Genomic DNA, 27,541 nt, shown 5'->3' on the forward strand with positions numbered 1-27,541 from the left:
AAAATTATGGCAACTAGGAAGCATACCATTCACAACTATAAAAATGGAAGTGTTGTTGCCCATAGTCTTCCACAACCTACAAGGTTGACACCAAAACAATTGGAAGAAAAAAGAGCAAAAGGGCTTTGTTACAATTGTGATAGCAAATACACAAAAGGTCATAAGTGTGCTGAGAAGAAATTATTCTACATAGATTGTGAAGAGGAAGAAGAAAAGGAGCAAGAAAGGTCAAAAGAAGAGGATATATTCCAGGAACAAAGCCTAGATGAAGAACAAATAAATCCGACCATATCTTGTAATGCATTGGCGGGAATTACCACTCCTCAAACCATCAAGATAGAAGGACAAATCAAGAAGAAAAAGGTAATAGTGTTGATTGATTCAGGAAGCACCCACAATTTTATTCATTGTAGGGTAGCAAAAGAATTGAATTGCTTCCTATATCCAGCACCAGAGTGTCAAGTGATGATTGCAAATGGAGGAACAATAAATTGCTCTGGAAAGTGCCATAATATCAAGCTATCCATGGGGGAATATGTATTGACTAGCCCAATGCTTTCCATTCCAATGGGAGGTGCTGATGTTGTACTAGGAGTCCAATGGCTACAATCCTTGGGTACAATAGCTTTTAATTTTCAAGAACTTTTCATCAAATTTTCTAAGGAAAGGAAGTTGAATTAAGGGGTATTGCAGGGAAACCAGGAAAGATAATCAGCTCAATGGTATGACAAAGCTTCTAAAAAAGGAGCAAAGAGGTGTAATTGCACAATTATGTTCGCTAGATGTTTCCACATTGGAATCATCTATTTCTCCAGATCTCCAAAAAGTCTTGGACAATCATTCCAAGGTATTTGAGACTCCCAAGGGTCTCCCACCTATGCGTGATCATGATCATGCTATTCATCTGATTCCAGGAAGTGTTCCTCCAAACATCAGGCCGTACAGATATCCCTATGTCCAAAAAAGTGAAATTGAACGTATGGTTGCAGAAATGCTAGAGGCTGGTATAATTCAACCGAGTCAAAGTTCTTTCTCAGCTCCAGTAGTATTGGTGCACAAGAAGGATGGATCATGGCGCATGTGTCCAGATTATAGGGAGCTCAACAAGCTCACTATTAAAGATAAGTTCCCCATTCCTGTTATTGATGAATTACTGGATGAATTGCATGGATCAATTTACTTCACCAAGTTGGATCTTCGTTCGGGATATCATCAAATCAGAATGAAGATTGAAGACATTCCAAAAACAGCATTTAGAACTCATGAGGGTCATTATGAATTTTTGGTCATGCCTTTTGGCCTTACCAATGCACCTTCAACATTTCAAGGTTTGATGAATTCAATTTTCAAACCATTCCTTAGAAAATTTGTGTTAGTATTTTTTGATGATATACTAATCTACAGCAAGTCTTGGAAGGATCATGTTGAACATGTTGACATGGTGCTACAACTATTGGAGGAGAAACAATTATATGCAAAAAGATCCAAATGTTTCTTTGGAGTCCAGGAGGTGGAATATTTGGGTCATATTGTATCTCATGAAGGAGTTAAGGTAGACCCTAGCAAAATTAAAGCCATTAAGGAATGGAAAATCCCCACATCCATAAAGCATCTGCGAGGATTTCTTGGGTTGACAGGGTATTATCGCAAGTTTGTTAAGAATTATGGGAGAATAGCAGCACCTCTAACAACATTATTGAAGAAAGATTCATTTTCATGGACTCCGAAAGCAACAAAGGCCTTTGAACATCTTAAAGAGGCAATGTGCCAAGCACCGGTCTTAGCTACACCGGACTTCACAAAAACCTTTATTGTGGAATGTGATGCTTCAGGAAATGGAATTGGTGTTGTTCTAATGCAAGATGAAAGACCCATTGCTTTTGAAAGTCGTCCAATCAAGGGAAAGTTTTTAAGCAAAGCTATTTATGAGAAGGAAATGTTGGCAATACTCCATGCACTTAAGAAATGGCGACCCTACCTAATGGGAAGACACTTCAAGGTAAAAACGGATCATGATAGCCTTAAATACTTTTTAGAACAAAGATTATCCTCTGAAGAGCAACAAAAGTGGGTCACAAAGATGTTGGGTTATGACTTTGAAATCATCTACAAAAAAGGGAAGCAAAATGTGGTGGCAGATGCACTCTCAAGAAAGGATGAGGATGTGGAAGCATTGTTGTGTGCCATTTCTATTATCCAACCAGATTGGATAAACGAAGCAAGGGAGGAATGGAAGAATGACGAAGAAGTGTGGGCACTTATTCGAAAGCTACAACAAGATTCCAGTACTTCTGATACATTTAGCTGGAAAAATGATTCGTTATGGTACAAAGATCGCTTATACCTCTGTAAGAATTCCCAGCTAAAACAAAAGATTCTTATGGAATTGCACACTTCTCCCTTAGGAGGGCACTCAGGATTTTTAAAAACTTACCACAGGGTTAAGAAGGAATTTTTTTGGGATGGCCTTAAATCAGATATTCAAAAGTTTGTGGCGGAATGTTTGGTTTGCCAGCAAAATAAAGTTGAAACAATTAAGACATCGGGTCTATTACAACCTTTATCCATTCCAAGCCAACGTTGGGAGGAGGTTTCAATGGATTTTATCACAGGTTTACCCAAGTCTGAGGGAAAGAGTGTCATCATGGTGGTAGTTGACAGACTTACCAAGTATGCACACTTTTGTGCATTATCACATCCATTTAAAGCCAGTACAGTTTCTACTGCATTTATGGAAACAATTCAAAAGCTACATGGAAACCCAAAGATTATTGTAAGTGACAGAGATCCCATTTTCACTGGAAATTTTTGGACAGAATTATTTTCTTGTCTTGGTACTCAGTTAGCTCATAGCTCATCTTATCATCCTCAATCTGATGGGCAAACTGAGATAGTAAACAAATGTTTGGAAGGATATCTTCGTTGCTTTGTATCTGATAAACAGACACAATGGGTCAAATGGTTGCCTCTGGCTGAATGGTGGTATAACACTTCCTTCCATACAGCAACAAAAATGACCCCATTTATGGCACTTTATGGGTATCAACCACCATCCATCACATCATATTTAAGAGAAAATTCTAAGGTTCAGGTAGTGGAACATCACATCGAACATCAACAACAAGTCCTCCAACTCTTAAAGGATAACCTCGTGTTGGCACAAAATAGAATGAAACAACAGGCAGATCAACATCGCAGTGAAAGAAGTTTTGATGTAGGTGATTGGGTATTCCTACGGCTACAACCATATAAGCAAATGTCCCTAAAGCAAGCTAAGAAGGATAATAAATTATCACCAAAGTATTATGGTCCATACAAGGTGTTGCAAAAGATTGGTACTATGGCATACAAATTGGAGCTTCCTGCAGCTTCTCGATTGCACCCAGTCTTCCATGTTTCATGTTTAAAGAAGGTTATAGGTGACAAGCTCCCAATTCAAACAATATTGCCAGAACTTGATGAGGAAGGAAAAATTATATTGGAATCGGAAGCAGTCATAGAAACAAGAACTCGACAGCTACGAAATTGATCAATTTCAGAGTATCTTATCAAGTGGAAGAACTTATCCGCTGAAGATTCCACATGGGAGGATGAGAATTTTATGCAGAAGTATCCAGAAATACTCAAGCGTTGAGGACAACACTTTTTTGAAGGAGAGGGGCATGTTGGGTCCCTATAATACTAGTGATTACCATGTTGGGTCCCTATAATACTAGTGATTACCCCATTACTATTGTAGTTATACCCCTTATTTATATTGTTGTGCCCCTATTACCCCCCATATTGTTATTTCTGTGCCCCATAGAATCCCCCTATTGTTATTTGTGTGGCTTTATATTATTATTGTTAGGTCGGCTGGATTATATTGTGACTCCTTAGACTCCTATATATAGAAAGGAGGTTTTGTCATTTGTATCATCCAAGAATTGTTCATTTATGTAATGTAAAGGAGGTTGCCCCCTCGAAGAGGCTGAATTCTAAGGCGTGGATCTTTCTTTTCTATCTTTTCTTGAGTTGGTTTCATAACATCATACCACGGATCTAAAGTGCTGATTAGAAACAGAGATTCGTCCGCAATGGGCTCCTCTGCCACAGTTTCCTTGTCAGCACGCGGGAAGTCACACATTAACTCTGCAAAAACTAAAGATTTGTTAGACTTAGATTTCTCAAACTCCAAGTCGAACTCCTGCAGGATAACAATCCATTTGGAGTACTTTCCCCCTAGCAATTGTTTAGTCAAAATGTAAATCATAGGTTGCAATCCGAAATGACTGTAGTTTTACGGAGTAAAATGTAGTGACAAAAACGTTGGACAACTTGAACGACTGCCAATGCCAATTTCTCCACATGTGAGTATTTTAGCTCAGTGGGATTTAATGTCCTGCTAAGGTAATATATCACATGTTCCATTCCGAATTCATCTTCCTGAACTAAGACCATTCCAATGGTGGAATGGGAGGCGGCGAGGTACAAAAAGTAATCCTGGTTGTAGTTGGGAGGATGCAACAACGGTGCATGGGTCAATGCGTGTTTGAGTGCATCAAAAGATTTCTGAGCTATCTCATCCCAAGAGAATTGAGCGTTTTGTTTCAACAACCGGGTAAAACACTTTGTAACCTCGGCGTAGTTAGGAATGAATCATTGTAAAAAGTTTGCTTTCCCCTGCAAACTTTGGAGTTGGCGAAGACTCGAAGGAGGCAATTTGATGATAGCTTCTACCTTTGAGGGATCGACGTGAATGCCGGCTTTCGAAACTACAAATCCTAGCAATCATCCCACTTCTATACAGAAGACAAATTTGTGTGGGTCCAACTGAATACGATAATGCCTACACCTCATGAAGATTGCTCGTAAATGGACAAGGTGATCAGCTCGATGTAATGAATGAGTGGGCAAATCATCGAGATACGGTTGCACAATGTGTTTGATGTCATGAAACGCATAAGACATCGCCCTTCGAAAAGTTGCTCCGACATTCTTAAGCCCAAAAGGTAATTTGCAGTAAGAAAATGTCCCCCATGGACAAATGAAAGTCGTTTTTGGTTGATCGGCAGGTAGAATATTGATTTGATTGTAACCGGAAAAACCGTCCATAAAGGAAAATATTTCACTGCCGGCACAACCATCAATGATTTGATCGATATAGGGTGTTGGGTAGTTGTCCTTTGGACAAGCTTGATTAATGTCCCTATAATCGATGCATATTCTTATTGTTCCCTGTTTTTTGTTAACCGGAACAATATTCGATACCCAATCCGTTAACGGGATCGGATAAATGAAACCTGCTTTCAACAGCTTTTCAACTTCTGCTTTAATTGCAACAGCTTTTCGTGGGTGAATCTGACGCAAACGTTGCCGGACGGGTTTAGCGTCCGGGTAAGTCTTGATCTCATGAACAACAATTGCGGGATCAATTCCTGGCATTTCCTCGTAGGACCAGGCAAACACGTCGCGAAATTCTTGAAATAGGGCCTTGTATGTCTGAATTTCATCATTTGTACATGAGGCACCTATATGAATGTTCTCAACAATTCCAGGCTTAACTGGAATGTCAATGGGAATAGTTCGAGAGATATTTCCCAAATTCAACTCTGAATCAGGATGTTTCATGGGATTCTGAGCTTCCTTGACATATTTAGTGCAAAAATTGATGAGAAATCATTTTCAAAATAATCATCCTCAGGTAAAAACAAAGATCTATGATGGAGATCCTCCCATGGTAAATCATCTATACACAGGATTTCACGAAGTTGTTCGTCAGATGACACAACTTTGGGAAACGCTATTAACTCCAAGGTTGATGTGAAAAATGATTCCTCACGGACCACATTCATTTGGTCGACTTTGGTTGAACATGGGTCGGTAAAAGACTGCACGACTTCATTGGCAATTTCATATGGACTCAGCGGCATAGAATTACCAAATGAGTGTATTTCAGATTCAGAAGGAACGATCCAAGGATCGTCGTAATAAATAGTGTCTGATGTAATCATATGAATGGTTGCAAATGAAGATGATGCGTTGAGTGGAGGAAAAGGAAAATTTCCCAGTAAACCGACATCTTTAACTAATCCTACACCAACATCCTTATATGGGATAGTCATTTTACCGACATGCTGGATACCCTCTGAAGAGGTTGGGTTGGATGAAAAGTAAGTCAGCTGGTCTATGGTTACGATCTTTCCATTATGTGGGAACTTTATTACTCGGAAGACCGATGAAACGACCGCTGTCATAGCGTAAGTCCAACTTCGACCCAAGAGAAGGTTGTAGTCTAGAGGGGCATCAACCACCTCCACATCTAGGTTAACAGTTTTTCCTTCAACCCCTATAGGCAAATCCTGTATAATGCCAAAAGGACGGAACCCGCGGCCATCAAAGGCCTTAAGAATTGTCGGGGATTGATTTAGTGAAGGAGAACCAAGCGATCTCCAACACTGCATCGACATAATACACATGGAAGCTCCCTCATCAATTACAGTCCAATGAATAGGCCTGTTTTTTACTATCACTGGGATCTGGAAAGCCATTTGATGAGGTAAACGCGGTGTACTATTTTCTAGATCAAATATTATTAGGTTCGGGTCCTGAACATCAACAGCTCCTATAGCCGACAAAAGTAATTTGCGTTGTGCTGGGCACGATTGCAGCACTTCCAAAGCCAACATTGCTGAGGGTGAAACAGCTAAGTCCTCAACAATGTTGTAATTCTGGGCCACTCTCGCATGTGGAATGAAAGTAGACCTTCGAAGTACACCCTTGGGGGGTGGTTTGATTACTAAGTCTGTGTTAGGCTTCTCGATCTGTAGTGGATCGGAACCAGGAGCTGAGGTTGATGGATTAGAATGAGAAGATTCTGCTTCTTTGCCATCAACAGGACTTTTACTACCATAATCTTGCGATCGAGTCACAATCCTTACATGAGACATCATCAAAATGGGTTCTTCAGTGGCACTCGAGGAAGAACCTATCATTTTGCTATCTTTCGGAAATGGATCCTTCAAGACAGCAAGAATTTGGGAACCCTTGACGATCTTCGCAACCTCTGCTCAATGAGGGCAGTCTCTTGTAAAGTGTTCTTCTTCACAAATAGGACATGGATAACAAGGCTTGCGCTTTTCATCATTGGATTCTGCCTTTTCAGTTTTTTCCTTTGGATTTTTGTCTGCTTTATTCTTCTTCTTGCCTTTCTTCTTCCCACCGGATTTTGATTTAGCCGTAGATGACTCTACAACATGAATATCGGCGGAGAGTTCAGCAGAAGAATCTCCTGTCGTGGAGTCTGGTAAGGTTATAATAGGAGAAGAATTCTTGGAAGACTTCTTCTTGCTTTTAGTATTCACCATACCAATCATGCCATCAGCAGCATGAAACCCTGACGGAGAAGCAGTGATTTGATTTGACTTAGGAAGATCTGGGATCTTTTCGTGTAACGTACCTGACTGAGTATAAACTAAGTCAAGGTACTGCGCTTGAGCAATCACTTGCTCCTCAGTAACTACTCCGGCCTTAGCTACATCCTCAGTAATCTTCGGTAACAATGATTTAACAAACCATTCAGCTAAGATCTGGTCCGGGATAAAAACTTTCACTAACTGCCTTCGACGTCTCCATTCATGAATGTGATCGGAAATATAAGTGGACATCGATTGTTTTAGTGAAGTTAGTAACTTCGTGCCATTATCATATCTGACCGGAAACTGAAAATGAGTTAAAAACGAAGTAGCTAACTGTCTAAAATTATAAAAAGAGGCTCGTGGTAACTCAATGTACCACTTGGCCGTGAGACCAATGAGAGTGCGCTGAAAAAGACGTAAGCGGATCGAATCATTCGAGATGGAATTTGAGGCACACTAGAGGTGGTAAGTCATCACATGATTCGACGGGTCCTCTCCAGACTTACCCTCGAACTTGGGAATGTCACTGGGCAACTTATTCGGCATTGGCGGCCAAAACGGAAGATAATTAATTGGATCGTTCGTTAGGCGCGAAAAGTCTGGTAAATCCAAAGTTGCGATAAATGGTAGCTCCCGATTAGGATCCCTAAAACTTTGGGTCACTATACCAGCCCCAGGAGGAGGATATCTAGGATAACTAGGAATAGGAATCACATTCGGGATATTGTATCCTCCTGGAAAACTAGGATTAACCGGACCGTACTCGGGTTGTTGTGATTGTTGATAAGTGTACCCAGGATACGGTTGATACTGGTAAATTGGCTACTAGATAGCAGGACCGAATTGGTACTGTCCCTGGTACGGGTGATAAGTGAATTGTGGTTGACTTGTGACAACCATACTTAAACCAGGTTGTCCTACAGGCATCTGAACCGTAGTTTGAATCGTGGATCCAGACGATGGTAAAGATGTCTGAGGAGTAGTTACAGGGATAGTAGAAACCGGAGTTGTCGATACTCCAGAAGTAAGTGTGGTAGATGGAACAGATGTTGCGGCAGTTGCAGCAGTCGTTTGAGATGGAGTACGAGGCGAAATAGGCCCAGACTGAGAAAATACCGAAGGTACAGAAGTTTGAATATTAGACTGGACTGGTTGCTGGGGTGAACCAGAAACTAAGGGTTGTCCAGTTCGAGATGACAACTGTACATTTGGCTGCAACACCTATTGAACTTGCGATGGATCCCACACTATGTTTATTCCAGGGTATTGACCCATAACCGGGTTGAGGGAAGGATTGATAAGTGAAAGGTACATTTCCCGTACCTTGAACATAAGATTGACCTTGGGGTGGTTGGAAACCTTGACTCGAGTACTGACCTTGGGGTAGATACCCTTGAGGCATGTACTGATACTGGGGTTGACCTTGATGTATAAATTGATACTGGGGTTGACTTTGGGGTACGTATTGAGTCTGGGGTTGACCTTGAGGAATGTAATGTACCGTAGCCACGTACTGTCCTTGAGGTTTCCCCCCAGATGCAAATTGTGTACCTTGAGGTTGCCCCCCAGGCGGTAACTGGCCACCTTGAGGTTGAGAAGCGGGAATAGAACTTGACATCATAAGAATTTCTTCTACACTCGACGGCTTTGCACCATTGCTTCCAGTGAACATCCTTTGTTCAATGGGTTGAGGAGATGCTCCCGAAAAAGTACCAGACAAAGACTGATACCCAGCAGGAATAGAAGGACCGCCATACAAAAAAGATTCAGGCGATTGAGTAAACATGGACGACTGACCTGACATATTTACGGGAGTATAAATATCCCTAGGTGGATAAGAAACACAAGGTGGTGAAAAACTCGACACTGAGTTGTCCAAATAATTAGTTAAAGAAAGATACCAAGTAGTACTTCTAGGTGGACTGTAAAAAATGGATTCACGCTCCCTTAGATCAATAGTAGGTTGATTCTCAGGGATAGGGATGCCTATTTCCTCTTCCGGAGCAAGCTATTCAATATCTATCAAACCATAAGGAAGATTTTCGGTGATGACTCTTTCTACCCTAGGAGAATTAGGAGCACTAGAAGCTGGAGAGACTAACCCCGATGTTGGAGTAACGGGTTCAGATATCTCAGGTTCTTCGCCTATATCACTAGTAGATGAAAAAATACCAGCAAGCTCGGAAACCGAAACAGCTTCAGGATTATAACCTGTTTCTAGACTTTGGTAATCAGGATGAACAACTAACGAAAACTCTCCTTCTTTAGGTGACCCTACTTTACTGCCACTAGGAGTTACAAGGACTTTCAAACCTTCGTAATGGCCCGGGACATCTTCAGGAGGTTGGCCCCGAAGTCTACGGGACTTCCTCAACAAATCAGCCACGGTTACAACCTCAGGAGACTGGCCCCGAAGTCTACGGGACTGTCTTGGTAATTCAGCCATAGCTAAAAACTTTTAACTACTGCATACGCAAACAAAGTAAAATCTCAAAGCAAACCGCCTAAAGTCTCTAAAGAACCAAACAAATTCGAATCACACGCCTAAAGAATATAGGGCGTCAAACCAAACACAAACAGTAACCTTCTGGACCGAAAACACTAGTTGGTGATGAAATCCAACATCGCCGAATTCAGTACAGAAGTGGCGGGTGGAACGGTTACCCCGGCAACCTGCTTAATGAATAGACTGGACCAAGTTCCTCCACTTAAACCGTCTCGAGTGAAGTGAACCCCCCAAAAAGTCCAAGTGAGTCTAGTCGACGTCTGCTCCAGGTACAGTGGGATCTTCCCTCCACCGTCACCTTAGGAAGAATCCTAAAGATAATAGTCACTAAGGTCACCAACAACAAAAAATATACCTGCGGGAACAGTCTACGATCCGATAGCACGCAAGGGCAGAGTAACAAGCTCAATCCCCCTACCAGGTCCTTGAAAATAATCCAAGGTTTACCGACAAGTGACCCCAGGCTCCTCGACAATGGTTAATCTAAGGTTTACCGTTTGTAGTACGTGCGTATCTGGCGTCGTTCCCAATGAAGGAGGATTGATTCCCTCACTGGTTCGGACACAATCTCGTGCTTCTCCTTTAAGAGGAGCTTTCCCAGAGTACAAATGAAACAGTTGGATTTTATCCTACCACAAGATAAGCTACTTGTTTGGTTTTACTGTCTTGGAGAGTTAATTACTCTCCTACTCCAAGACACTAGCCTGATCTATATTGGTGTTTCAGAGCCCTAGTAAATAAAAAGTTACTAAGTTGATTTTACTTTAAGCGTTAATTTTTATGGCTTTTCTTTAGGACAAAAGTTAGTGGAGATGAAACTGATGGTGTAGACTCGACTCAAATCCACTAAAAAGATGCACCTAGGATTAAACAAAACAATCTTTCCTTTTCAATGAATTCCCTAGCTAAGAGAGTTGGAGAATGCAAAATTTATAAAGACAACTTTCTTGGCAATGAAAATCAAAGAAACAATCTCTTTTATCTTTTCCAAAGCACACAGAACATGACCACTAATTATTTCATGAAAACTTCCTTTCTCTTTTCAAAGACTTCAAATGCTACTAAAACAAACTTTCCTCAAAAGAGATTTTGTATTTTTTCCTATTTAACAAAGCATGTAAAACTACTTAACAAAAATCAATCTTAAGATCTATGAGAATCAAATCAATCTAAGATCTATGAAAACAAAAATCAATTTTAAGATCTATGCAAATCTAAGAGAAATTCACCTAAAAGCAAATCTAATGAGGTAAAACCCTACAAAATATAATTCTAGGATGTTTTACTCAGTTACAATCCAACCATCATCAGTCTATACATTATGATAGTCATGATCTAATAGATCAATCCATCATCATACCTGTTGATAGGTACAAAAGAAAGCCAATCCATGGCTAACACCTCTCTATGAACTTAGATGTAATAGCATCATATTAAAAAACATCATAGATCCCACACAATATCATCATATCTATTAATGAAATATTCATGGAAATATTAGTATTCCTTTACTAGGAAACAATATTCGTAGCCTCAAATAGTCAAGGACCCATGAAATGTATATCATGCCAAACAATGTAAATCATACACAATAAGAAATTAACTTGTGCACATTAAATATTCTTACAAGACCATGTAATTATATATTTTTGTGTGTGGAGCTTGATTATATTCTTGATTTAAAGGTATTTGTTTCAACTGGATGTATAACCTAGCAATACTATACAACCCTCCATGTGTGTGTTCAGGGGTAGTTCCCTTGAAGCTAAAAGTAGATGTAAAATTGTTGTGTATCATCATCTCAAGTGAGAGGGAGAGAGGAGATTGTGAGGGAGAGAAGATGAAATTATAATAGATTTGTTGTAGGTTTTATCTCTTCATTTTACTTGATAATATAAAGGAAGGATTGGTTGTTTGTCCATGGACATAGGGGAAATTGGGTGAACAACGTATATCTATGCCTCTATTGTTTGTTGTGTTTTCTGTGATTGTGTTTCCACAATATTTTGTGTTCTATTTTTCCATAACAAAGAATTTTCTAAGGGATCTATAACTCAAGAACGTATCCACAATCAATGGGATATAAAAGCCCGTAAAAACCATGAAAATAATCAAACATACATCTTATTAAAAACGACTATGAATAAAACATTTCTCCATGAATAATGATGATATATTCATTATCATAACCCATAATAACATCCTTCACCATTCATAGTGCAATATGAAAATATAAGTAAATACACTAACATGTTTCTCTTGGATGAATGGAAACTAAGGGGGGCTTCAACCCTACACCCAATCATAGACCAAATACGTTACAATATTGCTTTTTGTTGACCACCTGTGAGTTAGATTCAATGTTTTAGAACTAAATGGCACAAGGGAATTCACACCAATGCCAATAATTCTAATCACACAATAATTTAGAGTTCATAGTGTCCCCGTAGTGTCTCCATATACTAATTTCTATAGAGAACCATAGCCCCCATGTCTCCACTTACTCATGCAGGGATCTATAGTGCACACTACTTCGACCTACAAACCCCTGTATGTATTCAAATTCGTAGAGTCTCCACACAATCAAACCAAAGTCAAGAGAACATAGTGTGCCACCCACTAACGTGTAAGTATTTGAAGACAAAGTGTCTCCATTTATATACTAAAGTCTTATGGTTCAACCCTCCTTAAGTTTCCTCCTTTTGTGAATTTACTTTACAAATATTGTATTTAATCTTGGCATGCTTCTTGTGAGTGAACTATCTAATATAGGCTTATACTTCGTAGTTGTATAATGTTTCAATTCCATTCAAGATTGTTATATGGGATGAGAATTGTGGAAGGTTGAAACTCCATTCTTTCCAATAGATCCAATATTAAATACCTACAAATATATTTTTTTTGCTCCTTCATAGATCCCATGGGATTTAACACTATGTCAAATTATAGTTTAGGCCACACATATAGGATATGTTTGAAAATAATCAATAAAACTTGAAAGGAAGGAAGAGAGAGGGAAACAGGAGAAAGAGAGGCAAAGAGAGGGAAAGAGGTAGATGGCGGGGGAGGGGAGCAGTGAGAGAGTGTTAGAGGGTGAGAGAGGGAGTGAAGAACAAAGACAACTAGAGATGGAGTTGGAGAGACAAAGGGAGTGATAACGGAGAGGTGGAGATGGTGATGGAGAGAGGAGAGGAGGGTAGAGGAAGAGGAGACACATAGATAAAGTGTGGAGAGAATGGTAGAAATAGAAGGGGAGAGGGAGGGAGATACTAGAGAGATCAAAGAGATAGAGAGAAAGTGTGTGTGTATGTGATGGAGTGGAGAGAAAAGGGGATATGGAAGAGAAATAGAGAGAGAGGAAGTTGGAAGAGAGAAAAGAGAGAGGGAGGGGAGAATAAATACATAGAGAGAGAAAGGTGGATAAAGGAAGAGATGGAGAGAGACTGAGGGAGAGAGCAGTGGAAGGGAGAGAGAGAGAGGGAGAGGGAGAGGAAGAGGAATAGATAAGGAGAGATATAGATAAATATGGAGAGAAAGTATATATGTTTGGTGAATTATATACAGAGATAAATAACAAGATATGGAGGGAGATAGAGAGATGGAGTAAAGGGGAGAAAGTGAGAGATAGATATATAGAGGGAGATTGTATGTGTGTGTGCATTTTTAGGGGTGATCTAGAGAGACAAATAAGGATAGATGGAGGGATATATAGATATAAATTATGGATGGAGAGAGGGAGAGAAACGAAGGGAGAGGCAAAGAGAGAGAGAGAGAGAGAGAGAGAGATAAATATGGGGGGGATTTGGAGGGGGAGAAAGAGGAGAGATGGAGGGGGAAGAGAGACGAAAGAGGATTTAGAAATCCTGGAATATTTTGGCCTTTCATTGAAATGTGATCAATGTAGTTATTGATATATAATCTTATTTGATTACTTGCACTAGATTTTTAATCTTATTTTATTTCTTGCACTAGATGCAATGATTTTAATGTAGATGTTGATTTCTAATCTTATTTGAGTATTCACACTAGATGCATTGATTTTAGTGCGAAAACATTGATCTTTTATTTGATGTAACTAAATGTATGATGTAGATTAACAGTATGCATGAATTTCAACGTAAGAACAAAAACATTATTTACAATGTGCACTGATTTATGCATTACAATAACTAAACCATTAACAAAGTAATTAAATAACTAAGAGTCTATACCATCTCAATAATCAAATAATTATATGTTCAAAAAATTGTGTAATTGTGCGTGAATGAAACCAGCCTTGATCCATCTAATTTAAATATCCAAATTTTATGTCTTCCTACTCTTTAGATTTTTGGTTTCTTCCATAATTTCTAGTTCATTGTGTTTAGTGGCTCATTTGGGGAGACGACGTGATTTTCCAAAAGATTGAAAAAAATGTTCTATATGATATATTTTGAACTCTTTTGCCCATTGAAATAGTAGTACTTTTGCGGAAGTTTAATTTGTTTTGTGATTTATTAAAAGGGACTTCATTGTAATATTGGTTAAGAATAATATTTTTAAGAAAGCACAATAAATTCATTATGGATAACCTAAAGAGCCTCTCTTATAAATTACATCTAACTCTACAAACACTATTTAATTCATCATCTAAAACCATGTTACATAATATGAATAATGTCTAACTTCATAAATACTATTGACTCATCACTTAAAACCATGTTACATGCAATAATTTACCATGCTACATGAAATATAAGTCTTGAACCATTCTAAAAAATATATAGGTCATAAACTAATACCAAGTGAATGCAATTTTAGCTTCTGAACCATTATAAAAAAATACGGATAGGTTACAACCATTCCAAGTAAATGGACTTTTAGCTATTGAGTCATTATAAAAAATACCTATAGTTGTGAATCATTAACAAGAAAATGCAGTCTTACAAGATAAACTAGAGCCAGAAAAAGTAATTACCTCTTATTTATATACATGTAATAAAAAATACTAGGAACTTGATGGAAATAATTATGTATGTTCTATATAACTTTCAAAGATTGCCTCATTAGAAAGGGAATCCATTCAATTTTGCACCTCATATCTTATAACCACCGATATGTAAAAGTAATGGAAACATACAAATTCTAACATATCACATAGCGTTAACAAAGCTATCCTCCCCCTCATAAAATTCCAAATTCCTTAATAAATATAATAAGGCTTATTTAGAGTCAATGCAAGCATCTTTCTCTATGATGACCTATATTTGGAGTCTTAAGGAATTTGATGGCTTGTGAACCCTCTCTTCATATCAACCAATACTCAACACCCTCTGATAAGTACAAAACCAAGCCAATCCATGGCTAACACCTATCTATGAACTTCATTGTAATATTGGTTAAGAATAATATTTTTAAGAAAGCACAATAAATTCATTATGGATAGCCTAAAGAGTCTCTTTTATAAATGACATCTAACTCTGCAAACACTATTTAATTCATCATCTAAAACCATTTTAGATAATATGAATAATGTCTAAATTCACAAATACTATTGACTCATCACTTAAAACCATGTTACATGTAATAATTTACCATGCTACATGTAATATAAGTCTTGAACCATTCTAAAAAATATATAGGTCATAAACTAATACCAAGCGAATGCAATTTTAGCTTTTTGAACCATGATAAAAGAATACAGATAGGCTACAACCATTACAAGTAAATGGAATTTTAGCTATTGAGTCATTATAACAAATACCTATAATTATGAATCATTAACAAGTAAATGTAGTCTTACCAGAAAAACTAGAGCGAAAAAAAAGTAATTACCTTTTATTTATATACATGTAATAAAAAATACTCGGAACTTGATGGAAATAATTATGTATGTCACATATAAATTTCAAATATTTCCTCATTAGAAAGAGATTCCATTCAATTTTTCACCTTGTATCTTTTAACCATCGATATGTAAAATTAACGGAAACATACTAGTACTAACATATCACACAACATTTGGGAAACAAAAGTCAAAATAAATCGGATCGTGATGAGTGAGAAATATATGTCATAAAAGAGCAAATCAATGAAATATTGAGTACCCTCAACTATAACCATAACTTTTTTTTTCCTTTCCGAACACAAGATATAATATCCATATCCAGTCTAGATAAATAAATTTTACCCATTGAAAAGACTAGTTCAAGATGACTTCATTAAAAAGCACAAATACTGATATATCAAAACTTAGAATTGGGTTTTGTCTAGATCATCAAAATAAGGATGATTCAGGGCCGCCTTTGCTGAAATCCTCTTTGCGGGATTGCACTGCAACATTTTCTGCAAAACACTATGAAATTTGTGAGTGTCTTAATATGTTCAATGTCAATAAGACTTCAAAAGATGTGACAAATATCATGGGTTTGAGAGATATCCAAGAACATACATTGAGAAGATCAAGACCACTACAAGATAGATTTGGAACTTTCGAAGCCAGGCTCAGAGGTTTCCATTTAGGATACTCATGCCAATCCTTGAGACTTTTAACTCCAGGCCATATTTGCTCAGTTGGGGTTCCAAACAACCTATCTCTCAGAAATGTAATTGAAGTAAGTTTTCTATGTGATTTAATGAGATTCAAGGGAGTTAAGAAAAAATCCAAACCATTTCACAACCATACCTGAAGATACAAAGTAGTTGTTCCATTTCTGAATCCCCATTGAAAAGAGGCCGTCCTCTCACCATTTCAGCTAAAAATATGAAGACAACAAGTTCTATATCAAATCAATTTCTTGGAAGAAAAATTGGAATAATTACGACAACTAGATTAGGAAAGAAACTGAAAGAGAAAACACCCTTCTCAATATTTATTCACTAACCGAAAATGCATCCAACAGACCAAATATCCACATGAGTGGAATAATGGGTGGATCCCAACAATATCTCTGGGGCCCTATACCATAGGGTGACAATCTGCAAATATACAAATAGGATGTTATACAAAATGTTTAACTAATAAAAAACAACTTAAATAGCAAGAAAACACATGAGGCCCGCTTTATAGAATGGGAGAGAATTTCATGACAAACCTCATGGGTATAACTCTTCACAGGCACACTAAATGACCTCGCAAGTCCTAGATCAGCAATTTTAAGGAGGCCTTTACTCTTTTCAACCAAAAGATTTTGTGGTTTTAGATCCCTGAAGAAAATCGATTCGTGACAATCTTCCAAAGTAATTTGAACTCACATAACCCCAAAGGTTTAAATTCAAGAAATCTTAATTTGTGTCATGTCATAACATAATATAAATGAATGTAGAAGTTAAAAATAAATTTGTAATATGTACAACACATAATTTGTCACCTGTGCATCACACCATGGGAGTGACAATGAACTACCCCCTTGCATAGTTGATACATGAAGCTCTGTACATCAACATGCATATATCTTTGCAAAAATGTCAATGCAATGGAATAATGAGAATGAAAACACAAAAAAATTACCTTAATAATGTTTGGTGAGAGAGGATGATGGTAGTCCAATAATCTTTTGAGATCTGTGTCAAGGTACTCGAAAACGAGATAAAGATATGATTTTCCATTCTCCATCACATTATCCACACAAAGCAACCTGAAATTCCCAATATAACTCCTTAGTGAACCAATAATTTAGAATTATATTCAGGCCTAAAGCTAAAATCGCATTATAACTAAGATAATGATTAAATAAAAATAAAATCGAGAAGATACAATAATAATAACATAAGTAAAGCCTTCGGGTGATGCAACAAATCATCGGGGTGAGGGTACTTTCAGAGTCCCGGGATTCAAATGCCATGCAAAGCATAATTGAAATAATTTAATCTCCAGTCGCTAAGTACAGGGAATAGACTGAAATCCAATTGAGAGCACGTGGACAAATCCAATTGAGACGGGATTTCCGGCTCCCATTGGTGAAGAGCATAAACGTAAGCTGGCAGAAGCATGGACTCGTCTTTTATCGGATGGGTTATCTAGAGAGCAAATCAAGGCCTTCCCAAAGAGCTCACTTTTACAATCAACTCTTTCGGCGCCCATCGGCCCCACTTCACCGTCAACTTCTGTAAAGGTTAAATTAAATCTAATTATATCAATCTTACAACTTCACCGGCAACTTCTGTGAAGGTTAAATTAGATCTTTCTTACTAGATGACCATTGTATTTTATTTCAGTTTATTGAGTCAATGCGGTCATCCTTATGTCAAATGCTGATTACCAAATATTTGACAAGACCCATGTCCGTCAGATTCCTAATAATCAGCTATCAAAATAAACTCAGAGAGTCAATGCAGGGAACATGGAGGTTTTCCTTCGACAAAGCATGCTTGAATTATAATCTCGACCTCCTACTCCTGCAGGGCCCAGCCAAATAATTGCTCAATATTACCAGTTCATACGTCTGGGTTTCGAGGGTAGCTGTTGCATATGAAACTTCTATTAGTTTATCTTTCGAGGGTAGCTGTTGCATATGAAACTTTTATTAGTTTATCTCATTCAGTTTTAATCCCTTGAAAACACTGCACGTGATGCGTTTTGAATTGTTTGTTTGTTTGTTTCGACTGCCTTGGTGAATGCCAAGGCTCTTGCCAAAGATCTGGGGACGACCGGGCAGTTCAAACTTCAACATACTGTACAGTGAGCACGGCATCCCTCTGGTCGCCTTCTCGCGCAATGACAATAACGACTACGATGAGCATGAGATCTCTGACCGCTGAGAAGGATAGGTTGGATTGTTCCCGAACACACCATGGCTTCCGAAACACAAAACGTCAAGTTTCTGTGCGTGGTGGTTCGCCAAGATTTCAGACAACTATGCCCACAACCCGAACTAAGACAACTATGCCCACAACCCGAACTTCTCCTGTGTGTTGCTGTGCTAATACTGTGCTAATTGTGTCTTTTCGGCCATTAGTTCCACCACACTTTTGACGACCTCAACATACACTCCTTTTGTCTTCTGAAGATGATGGTAGAGATAACTAGCGAAGGTCTTTTTGGTAGAAATTCAAGAGCCTACCAGAAAATGTGGAGATGATCGTAAGGGGAGAAAAGTTGGGAGCCCGGAGATATATATATCTTCGTTCTGCCAGATGCTTGCACCACCACAACATGCACCAGGGAAAAAGACAATATTTTTTCTTTAACGCACAGTTAGTAGGCGCACACATGAACCGCGTGGAATTTCAAAATAGATAAAATATCGATTAAGACAGAACAAGCAAACACCCATTTGAAAGCAACTATTGGAACTGAAACCACAAAAAAATTACTGTCCTTTTCATCATTTCATAGGCTAAAAAGATAGAATAATAATAGCATATGTAAAGCCTCAAATGTAAAGATTCAAATGCCATGCAAAACATAATTGAAATAATTTAATCAGTAGTTGCTAAATATCGGCAATAGGCTGAAAGAAATCCGGTTCAGAGGCACGAAAAATAACTAACTTGACAATATAAATACTCTTGGCGAGCAATCGCAGGATGGAAATTTCTCGAAGCGAGGTCGAAGGAATCCCTTCATCCGGCCTGTCAATGAGACTCTTCTTGATTGCGACCAGCTGACCACTGATCTTGTCCCTTGCCTTGTACACCTTCCCATAAGTGCCCTCTCCAATCTTCTGGAGTTTCTCAAACCTATCCATGGAGGACATATTTAGCAAATTGCCGAAAAGAGAATTAGAGATACACTACCGATGTCTTCAGACGCCCCTTTGCAATGAGTCTTTCTCACCCGCGATCACAGAATATTTCTCTGGACTCCAATCCACGGGTGATTCAATAAAATACGTTTAAAGCTAGTCAGCTCATTTATATGGTTACCATGTAACCGTTGATTTGTTCAACGAACCATGTTTATTTAAATTTGAAATCTCCCTCCAACGGTAACCAACTTTTACAAAATTAGGGGAGCATTATAATGGTCGGTTATAAATCTAGACGTTATTTTTGCCCTTTTTGACTAGGCGAATAAATGGGCTTTTATAGTTAACATTTAACTAACTTGATTAGCGTAAACGTAATTTGTATGAAGGGGCTGCTAAACCATTATTTGGGGAAGTAATGTGATCGTAAAATTTTTATTTTTCTATTTAAAAAAATATAAATTTTAAAACAAATTTAAGATATATATTTAATATGAGTTAAAAAACATTTATTTTAAAGTTGTGATATTGATTTTTAAGGAAGGGTAATTTAATAAATTTAATATTACAAATTACAATTATTATATAATTTGTTTTTGTAATTTACATTTATAAGTTCAATGTGTACAAGTCAACATTATAAGTTGCCAATGAGGATTTGCTCTGACCGTGAATTTTATATACTTTACATCATGTATTTATTTATGAGATTACATTGATAAAGTGTTATTTTTTAAATATAGTAATTATATATAAAGTCTTCTATTTTTTTTTCCACTGGAAATATCAGTAATTTTCATTAAGCTTAGAAAATTACATATAGTAGATGCCCTTGGCATTGTTGTGATGTTCATACAAAATTCACCTCGCAGGGTGTTATATCAGAGCATATTACAAAAAAGGAGCTAGTTACATGCATATGTCAGGCTGTTTTTTCCTGTTCGGGATCGCATAGGATCCATTTGCATACAAAATATAACCATAGTTATGTACAATTTCTATCATGACAAAAATACTTTCATTAACTGTCAGTTATCGGGACTGTTGTCCCGCTGTTCTCTCTGGTCTATGGATGGCCTATGATAAAACCTGTGTTCTTCAGTCCCTTTCTGCTCCACAATTAGCCATTTGCCTCTGGGTAGTATCGAGGCCTCTTTGGATAGTTTTTCAGCCTCGCTGTTATGTTCTCTGTAAATGTGTAAACAAGAGAAATGATTAAATGCTGCTTTGAGAGTGAGAGCATCATTTAATATATCGCTGAGAGTGTGTGTATGACATGTAGAGACATTATTGATCCAGTTTACAACCAACATTGAATCCCCAAATATGTTAAGATTTGTATGCTGATGAGATAAAGCAAAATGCAATAGATTTCGAATGGTAGAGAGCTCAGCAAAATTATTAGATCCTCTGCCGAATCCAATTTTTACGAGGTATCTATGGTGTTCGTTAATATGCAGTACGAATCCACCTCCACAACCCGTTTGATTTGTTGCCCCATCGAAGAAGGCCCACGGGGTCGATTTGTCAATAGTGGGCAGTGCCTGAATCGACCTGGTTCGGGGGGGGGGGAGGGTCGGGTAATTCTTGATACACGACGATGATGGTAGCTTCTGTCCGGGGCCAACATACAGCTTGGTCCTCGAAAATGACATGATTCCGCGCTAGCCAAGTATACCATGTTGCCACGAGGGGAAGGCTTAAGAGTTTGGAGCCCGGGTGGCTGAGCTTCCATGCAGTCCATGCACCCGAGAGATCATCTCCCCTCCAATTCCCTGCTATGCCCAATTGTGTGCAAATGTTGCTCCATAGTGAGTGTACAGCCGGGCAATGAAGAAAGATGTGATCCGAGGTCTCAGAGGCCGCCTTGCAAAATGAACACCAGGAGGGACCATAGATGGATCTGCGAGTAAGATGTTCGCCTGTGGGGACGATGCCTTTGAGGGCACACCAGAAAAATAGTCTAGAGCGAGGTGGGGCCTTTAACTTCCAAATGACATGCCACCACGAAGGAATTGTATCGGGTATTCTGTGAGCGATGAGTGCTCTGTATCCAAACTTGGGAGCATATATACCATGATCCGCCTTACACCAAATGAGTTCATCGGGTCCTTGTTTGATGCGGATATGGGATTCAGATAATGCAATAATATAGTCACTCCATTCCTGGTGCCATTGCGGGGGGAGATCGAGCTGCTGGGCCGATTTCCAAGCTTGGGAAAATATGTCTGTGCGCAGATGATCGGCGATATGGGCGAAATTCCGAATGTCTCGATTATGTAGGTGAGTAATGAGGTCACGATTGAGGCTGTGTCTGCCCCCACTGTTGATCCACGGATCCAGGCCTATCCTGCCCGACGTACCATCATTAATTCTCCATACAAGATTATCTCGGATGAGGGGAAGAGAATGAATCAGGGCCTTCCAGATAGATGAGCATCCCTTTGATGACCAAGATGGTAATCTGGCCCAATCCATAATATTCTGGGGCCAGATGTATTTGTGATAGGATACATGTGCCCATAGGTTTTGACTGGTTAATAGGGTCCATCCCATCTTAGCAGCAAGAGCCATAGTGAAGTCAGGAAGGTCTTTGAATCCCCAACCACCCCATTTTTTGGGCAAAGATATTTTCTTCCAGCTAATCCAAGAAAATATTCTTTTATCTTGATTCCCATTCCAGAGGTATCGGTTGCACAGCTGCTGAAGTCGTCCAAGGATATTCCTTGGTATCCACGCAAGTGCCATCCAGAAAACCGGGGTGGCCTCTAATACAGATTTAATGAGCACCAATCTGCCAGCCCTAGAGAGAAATATGAAGCTCCAACCTGAGAGTCTTTTTTCCAATTTGGCGACCAACCAGACCCAATCAGCTATTCTTTGACAAGAAGGCTTCAGTTTGAATCCCAGATATTTGAGACCTCTATCAAGATGGAGAACATTGTAGGGGAATACCTGCTGGGCTAGCCTGGATTCCTGTACTGAAGTGCGAGTGCAAGTGATGGTTGATTTCAACTGATTTGGTAGCATACCTGTAGCAGTAGAGAAAAGATGCAGGATCTTTGAGAAAGTCCGTGAGTCTCGAACACTACCATCAAGGAGGATGAGAACATCGTCCACGAAGAGCAGATGAGTGAGAGCGCATAGGTCGGATATGTGGAGGCCCCGAACATCTCCAGCTCTCTTTGCAGAGTTCATGAGGCGGCTAAGTCCTTCCATTACCAGAAGGAAGAGCAGGGGGGATAGGGGGAAACCCTGTCTCAGTCCTCTTTCGGAATGGAAAAAGGGGGAGGCCGAGCCATTAATGAGGATGCTGAAGGTGGGGGAGGATATACATGCCATGATCCATGAGATGTAGGCATGAGGAAAACCCAGGTGGATAAGGATCATTTTAATATAGAGCCAACTGACCCGGTCGAAGGCTTTTGAGAGGTCAATTTTGAGGAGGATGGCTTTAAGATGCCTGGACCATATGGAGTGAATAGCTTCTTAGGCTAGACCTATGGCCTCATGAATCTGCCTAGATTCAAGGAAAGCGAATTGTTGCGGGGCAATGGATCTAGAGAGGATAGGTCTAAGTCCATTTGCAATGGTCTTTGAGATGATTTTATAGAGGCAATTGCACAAGGAGATAGGCCTGTAATCATCGAAAGATTCAGGGGAGTCAGATTTAGGGATAAGAGCAATGAAAGTAGAATTGATGGCATGATAGATGGATCCCGTAGTCCGGCTCTCCTCGACCACGCCCAGCAGGTCCTGTCCCAGGACCTCATAGAAGGCTAAATAAAATTCGATGGTCCATCCATCCAGGTCAGGGCTCTTGTCTTTTTTGAACCATTTCAGCACTCCCTCCAGCTCCTCTGCCGAGACCGGATCATTTAGAGCCTCCACATCTTCTTCCTCCACAAATCTCGGGAAGTGATTTGCCACATTAATAATATCAGGTAGATTTACTTCACGGGGACACTTGTATAGTTCCCTAAAGTGTGTGGTGCCCAGATGAGCGAGCTTGTTGAAAGTATCTGCGATATCACCATCCGGGGTAGGGATCTTCCAGATAGTACTTGATACTTTCCTGCTCTTGGCAAAACTATGAAAGAACTTCGAGTTTTCATCTCCAGCCTGAATCCATAAAGCCCTACTTCTCAGTCTAATGGATTCCTCTCTCTCTTTGAGGATCTTAGCTTTTTGATTCTCCAATTCAATCAGCCTGCATTTGTCTGCTGCTGTTATGAACCCCAACCCCCTTTCGTCGGTGAGAGAGCTTAATTCATCTTCAATTTGGGTAAGCTATGCAGTGTCTTGGGCCTGCTTCTCCTTTGCCCATTCAATAGATAAATGTTTAATCTCGGTGAGATTCCTGCAGAACCCTTTAGCAAGAGATTCTGTGCCATTGATAGGGTGAGAGGACCAGTAGTCCGATATCATCTTGACGTATGTTGGATCCTTTAGCTCGGTATGATTAAATTTGAAAGGTGCCTTGGGTTTCTTGAAAGGACCCTGAATCTCCAAGTATATTGGAGTGTGATCCGACAAACCCCCCGAGCCAACCCATTGTTTGTAGTGTTGCAAACGCTGAAGGAGTGTTTCCTTCATAAGGAATCTGTCAAGTCTGCGGGCAAGTGCAACATCCCCTACCCGCCTGTTCCTCCATGTGGGAAGAATTCTCTGCATGGGTATATCCATAAAATTTGTTTGCTCTAGCAGGTTGGTCATGTAGTCGGTAATGGGGTCAAATTGAGCTGCCGAGCCCCATGACTCCCTGAATCCCAGAGAAAAATTAAGGTCTCCTCCAATAACGACCCGGTCTTCGTTTATCATAGTGAGATGTAGAAGATGCTGCTAGAAAGATTCTCTCTGGGTGCAGGGGGCATAAACATTGACAATTCGAAGGTTCATACCAAGTTCAGCAGAGTATATATCAAGCCCTAGAAAACCCGATCCTCCCCAAGTCGAGTCCACCTTAATGGAGCGAGGGTTGATACCAATGGCTAGGCCTCCAGATCGACCTACGACATCAATGGCAGAGAAAATCCAGCCAGGGTTCAAAGCTTGCATGGCTCGAGTAATCTGATCAACAGAACAGAGTGTCTCTTGGAGCATGATGATATCGATAGGTTCTGATTCAATGAGCCGCTTCATGGCTAGTTTCTTGGAGGAACTATCCAAACCTCTGCAGTTAAAGGAAAGGCACTTCATGGGGGAACACCTCTCGGGGTGTGTCCTGCTCTAAGGACCCCGTCAATAGTCGCTTGCCGGCCTGATACAACCTCTGCCCCAACTCGTTTAATAGCCTTTGAGAGATGGGATTTTCTTCCTCTGGTGTTCAATGATCCCCCCTCAGGTACCGCAATGCCCAGACCCGAATGGCTGATAGGAGGCTCTTTGGCTAGAGTCTTGGACCGGAGAAAATATGAATGGGGTGGGGAGGGATCCGGGGGAGACAGGAAGGGGCTAACCACGGGGGAGGAGGTGGAAATGATGGGATCAGTGGTGCAGATAAGAGGGGGAGATGATAATTCACAGTGAACCATGGAAGTCTGTGAGGAGGATCCAAACTCATTTATAACATCAATAGAAGAAAACAGGGGAGGGATATAGGTACCCGAGACCATACCAGCTTCTGCTGCTGAGCGAGCCCTGGTCCTTGGCGGTGAGGGTTGCCGAAGTCCCGAATCAACCACAGGAGAGGTTGATGGTGGAGGTGGTCCCGAAGAGGTAAGGCGAGAGGTGATGGGAGATGTTGTCCTGGTTGGAGCCGGGGTGCCTCTCGGAGTATCTTTTGCTTTCTTGTTGAGTGGGTAGTCCTTCGCGAGGTGTCCCACTTTGTGACATCGCCTGCAACGGAAGGGGACTCCTTCATAGTCCAATATCTGCACTCTGATGCACCTTCCCCATTGTAGAGTGATCTGTTCCTCGAGTCCTTCACGTGTGTCAAGATGGACCAATATCCGCGCTAGGGTTCGGTTCCCAGATTCAACATATGTGCGATCGTAATCCAGGTAAGTCCCCAGGGCATTTCCGATCCTAATGAATACTTCTTCAGCCCAAAATGGCAGTGGTAGGCCTGGCAGGCGTACCCAAATTGGTCCGGCTCCGATCTGTTCACGTTCTGGGTCGAAGAGGGGGCTCCATCTCTTAAGGAGGACCGGGGCCATTTCAATATGCCAGTATCTGCCCAAGACCAGATTAGTTTGACTTTCCTTGGAGAAATGAAGGGAAAACCATCCTCTGGGGAGGACATGGACCACAGGTAGGTCGAAAAGAACACCACCCCAGATCTCCTTGACCCATTGAGTGAGTCGCTTCACCGAGTATGTCCTTCCCCGAACATGCCCTACCAACACAGTGTTGGCTATGTCCATGTAGTCTCCGAGTGGCTTTGATTCGTCGAACTTGATGGAAATGTCCTTGGCCGTAGCCTTTACGCACTTGATCTTCTTCTTGCAGGTGCGGGGCGCCGACGGATGGTCGACCAGGGGATTGGTAATACCATCCAGAGATGGGGGTTTTGCGGGCCTAACTTTGACTGCAGGGGTTTCGAAACAGCCGGAGGGACGGACTCCCGAAGAAGAGGGATAAGGTGCAGGGGGCACCGGCGGAGGGGGGGAGGGTACCGATAGGAGGGGAGGGGCCAGCGGATCAAAAGAGGGCGAAGGGGGCGTATGAGTAGCCAAGGAATGCAGAGAGCCCGGCGAGAGAGGGGGGACCTCAAATGGCAGAGATTCGATAGGGTATGATCCCGCAGAGGTGGGAGGAGGGTGATGAACTGTCAGCGAGACGGAGGGCGGGTGCTGCGGCAGGTCCGGGGCTGTCGAAGATGTAGAAGGCGCAAACTATGAGCGGGCTGCAAAGCTAGGGTTCCCGAAAATAGCTTTGTTCGGCGAAGGATCCGTCGTGTAGTCCACCGCTTCTAGCTCCATGTCAGCCATAACTCTCTCTTGAACGACGATCGAAAACGACTGGTGGAGAATCCAATGGAGATGCTGAAGCAGTATAGACCCAGAGCTGTGACCGTGACGGTGAAGACAGATCGAGAATGGTAAACCCTAGCCGTTATGATTCTGCAGTCGACACCAAGTACCCTTCAGCCTAATCCCTTACGCATGCGCTCCATTAAAGCGATCTCCCTGATTCTTTTTATTAAGTTTATCATTCTAAAGTCTTCTATTAAAAACAAAAGTGTGATAATAATTTCTGAGTAAGTGTTGTAAATTGATATACCCTATTGTGAAATATTTTGGAAGAAAATTCTAATTTGTTAAATTAAATTAAATAATTTTTCTTTAATGGAGTGGAATTCATTTCTTAAGAATTTCCATGAATCTCTTAATAGCATCTATGTATTTCAAAAGTTCTTGTAAAGGGTGAAATATTTTCTTCAAGAGGCATAGATTTTAGGGTTAAGTGACATATCACTAAGAAAATGAAGGACAATGAAGTCTATGAAATTTTAAGAGTACAGGAACTACCGCCATCGCTTACACACAAAAGCTCTTAAATTTTGTAGTGAACGTCAAAATTTTAAAATTGCAAGCACTATTGTCATCCCTTACACACAAGCTCTTAAATTTTGTAGTGAAGCAAGGTTTTCCTAAACCTTAGACATAAATCCTAGTCATACACATTCTTAAATGTGGGGATAAAATCATTCCCTCTAATTATAAGGACATTATGATTGGCCCCACTTCGTCCTAAATGTATGGAATTAATTTGGAAAATAAAACTAGCTCATGGATATAAAGCCATAATAAAGGAGCTAAAAGCCTTGTTGGGTTTCATATAAATGATACAACTATAGACCACTTTATTATTCTTAGATCACTAAGTAGGAGCATTGCAATAATAAATCTCATCAGTTATGATATTTCATGAACTTTAGAAAAAAAATAAATGTCATTACTAACACAAACTTTTCAAGAGGTTAGAAGAGATAAAGTTCCCTTTTGGATTGGGGGTTGCTATGACAA

The 27,541-nt window shown here is 40.1% G+C and overlaps 1 protein-coding gene across 3 annotated transcripts; it reads right to left on the bottom strand.

The window, feature by feature from the left end:
- Window positions 1–16,134: 16,134 nt before the first annotated feature.
- Window positions 16,135–22,769, bottom strand: LOC149224370 (cyclin-dependent kinase B1-1-like). 3 transcript variants are annotated; one of them, XM_089383530.1, is made up of 9 exons: window positions 22,744–22,769; window positions 19,375–19,584; window positions 17,393–17,519; window positions 17,253–17,314; window positions 16,977–17,088; window positions 16,767–16,860; window positions 16,568–16,637; window positions 16,334–16,472; window positions 16,135–16,227 (listed from the first exon to the last, which is right to left on the bottom strand). In XM_089383530.1, the coding sequence occupies exons 1-9, from the start codon at window positions 22,767–22,769 to the stop codon at window positions 16,135–16,137; spliced, it is 933 nt and encodes a 310-aa protein (XP_089239656.1). The 3 variants fall into 3 exon arrangements, with proteins under 3 accessions (XP_089239656.1, XP_089239657.1, XP_089239658.1); XM_089383531.1 differs by lacking the exon at window positions 22,744–22,769 and adding an exon at window positions 18,763–18,798 and having other exon boundaries at window positions 17,393–17,491; window positions 19,398–19,571; XM_089383532.1 differs by lacking the exons at window positions 17,393–17,519; window positions 22,744–22,769 and having other exon boundaries at window positions 19,380–19,571.
- Between the last annotated feature and the right edge of the window lie 4,772 nt (window positions 22,770–27,541).

The sequence above is a fragment of the Pinus tabuliformis genome, chromosome Q (assembly GCF_031772625.1).
Source record: "Pinus tabuliformis cultivar Carrire ecotype Pingquan chromosome Q, CPIR1, whole genome shotgun sequence".
Classification (NCBI taxonomy): Eukaryota; Viridiplantae; Streptophyta; class Pinopsida; order Pinales; family Pinaceae; genus Pinus; species Pinus tabuliformis.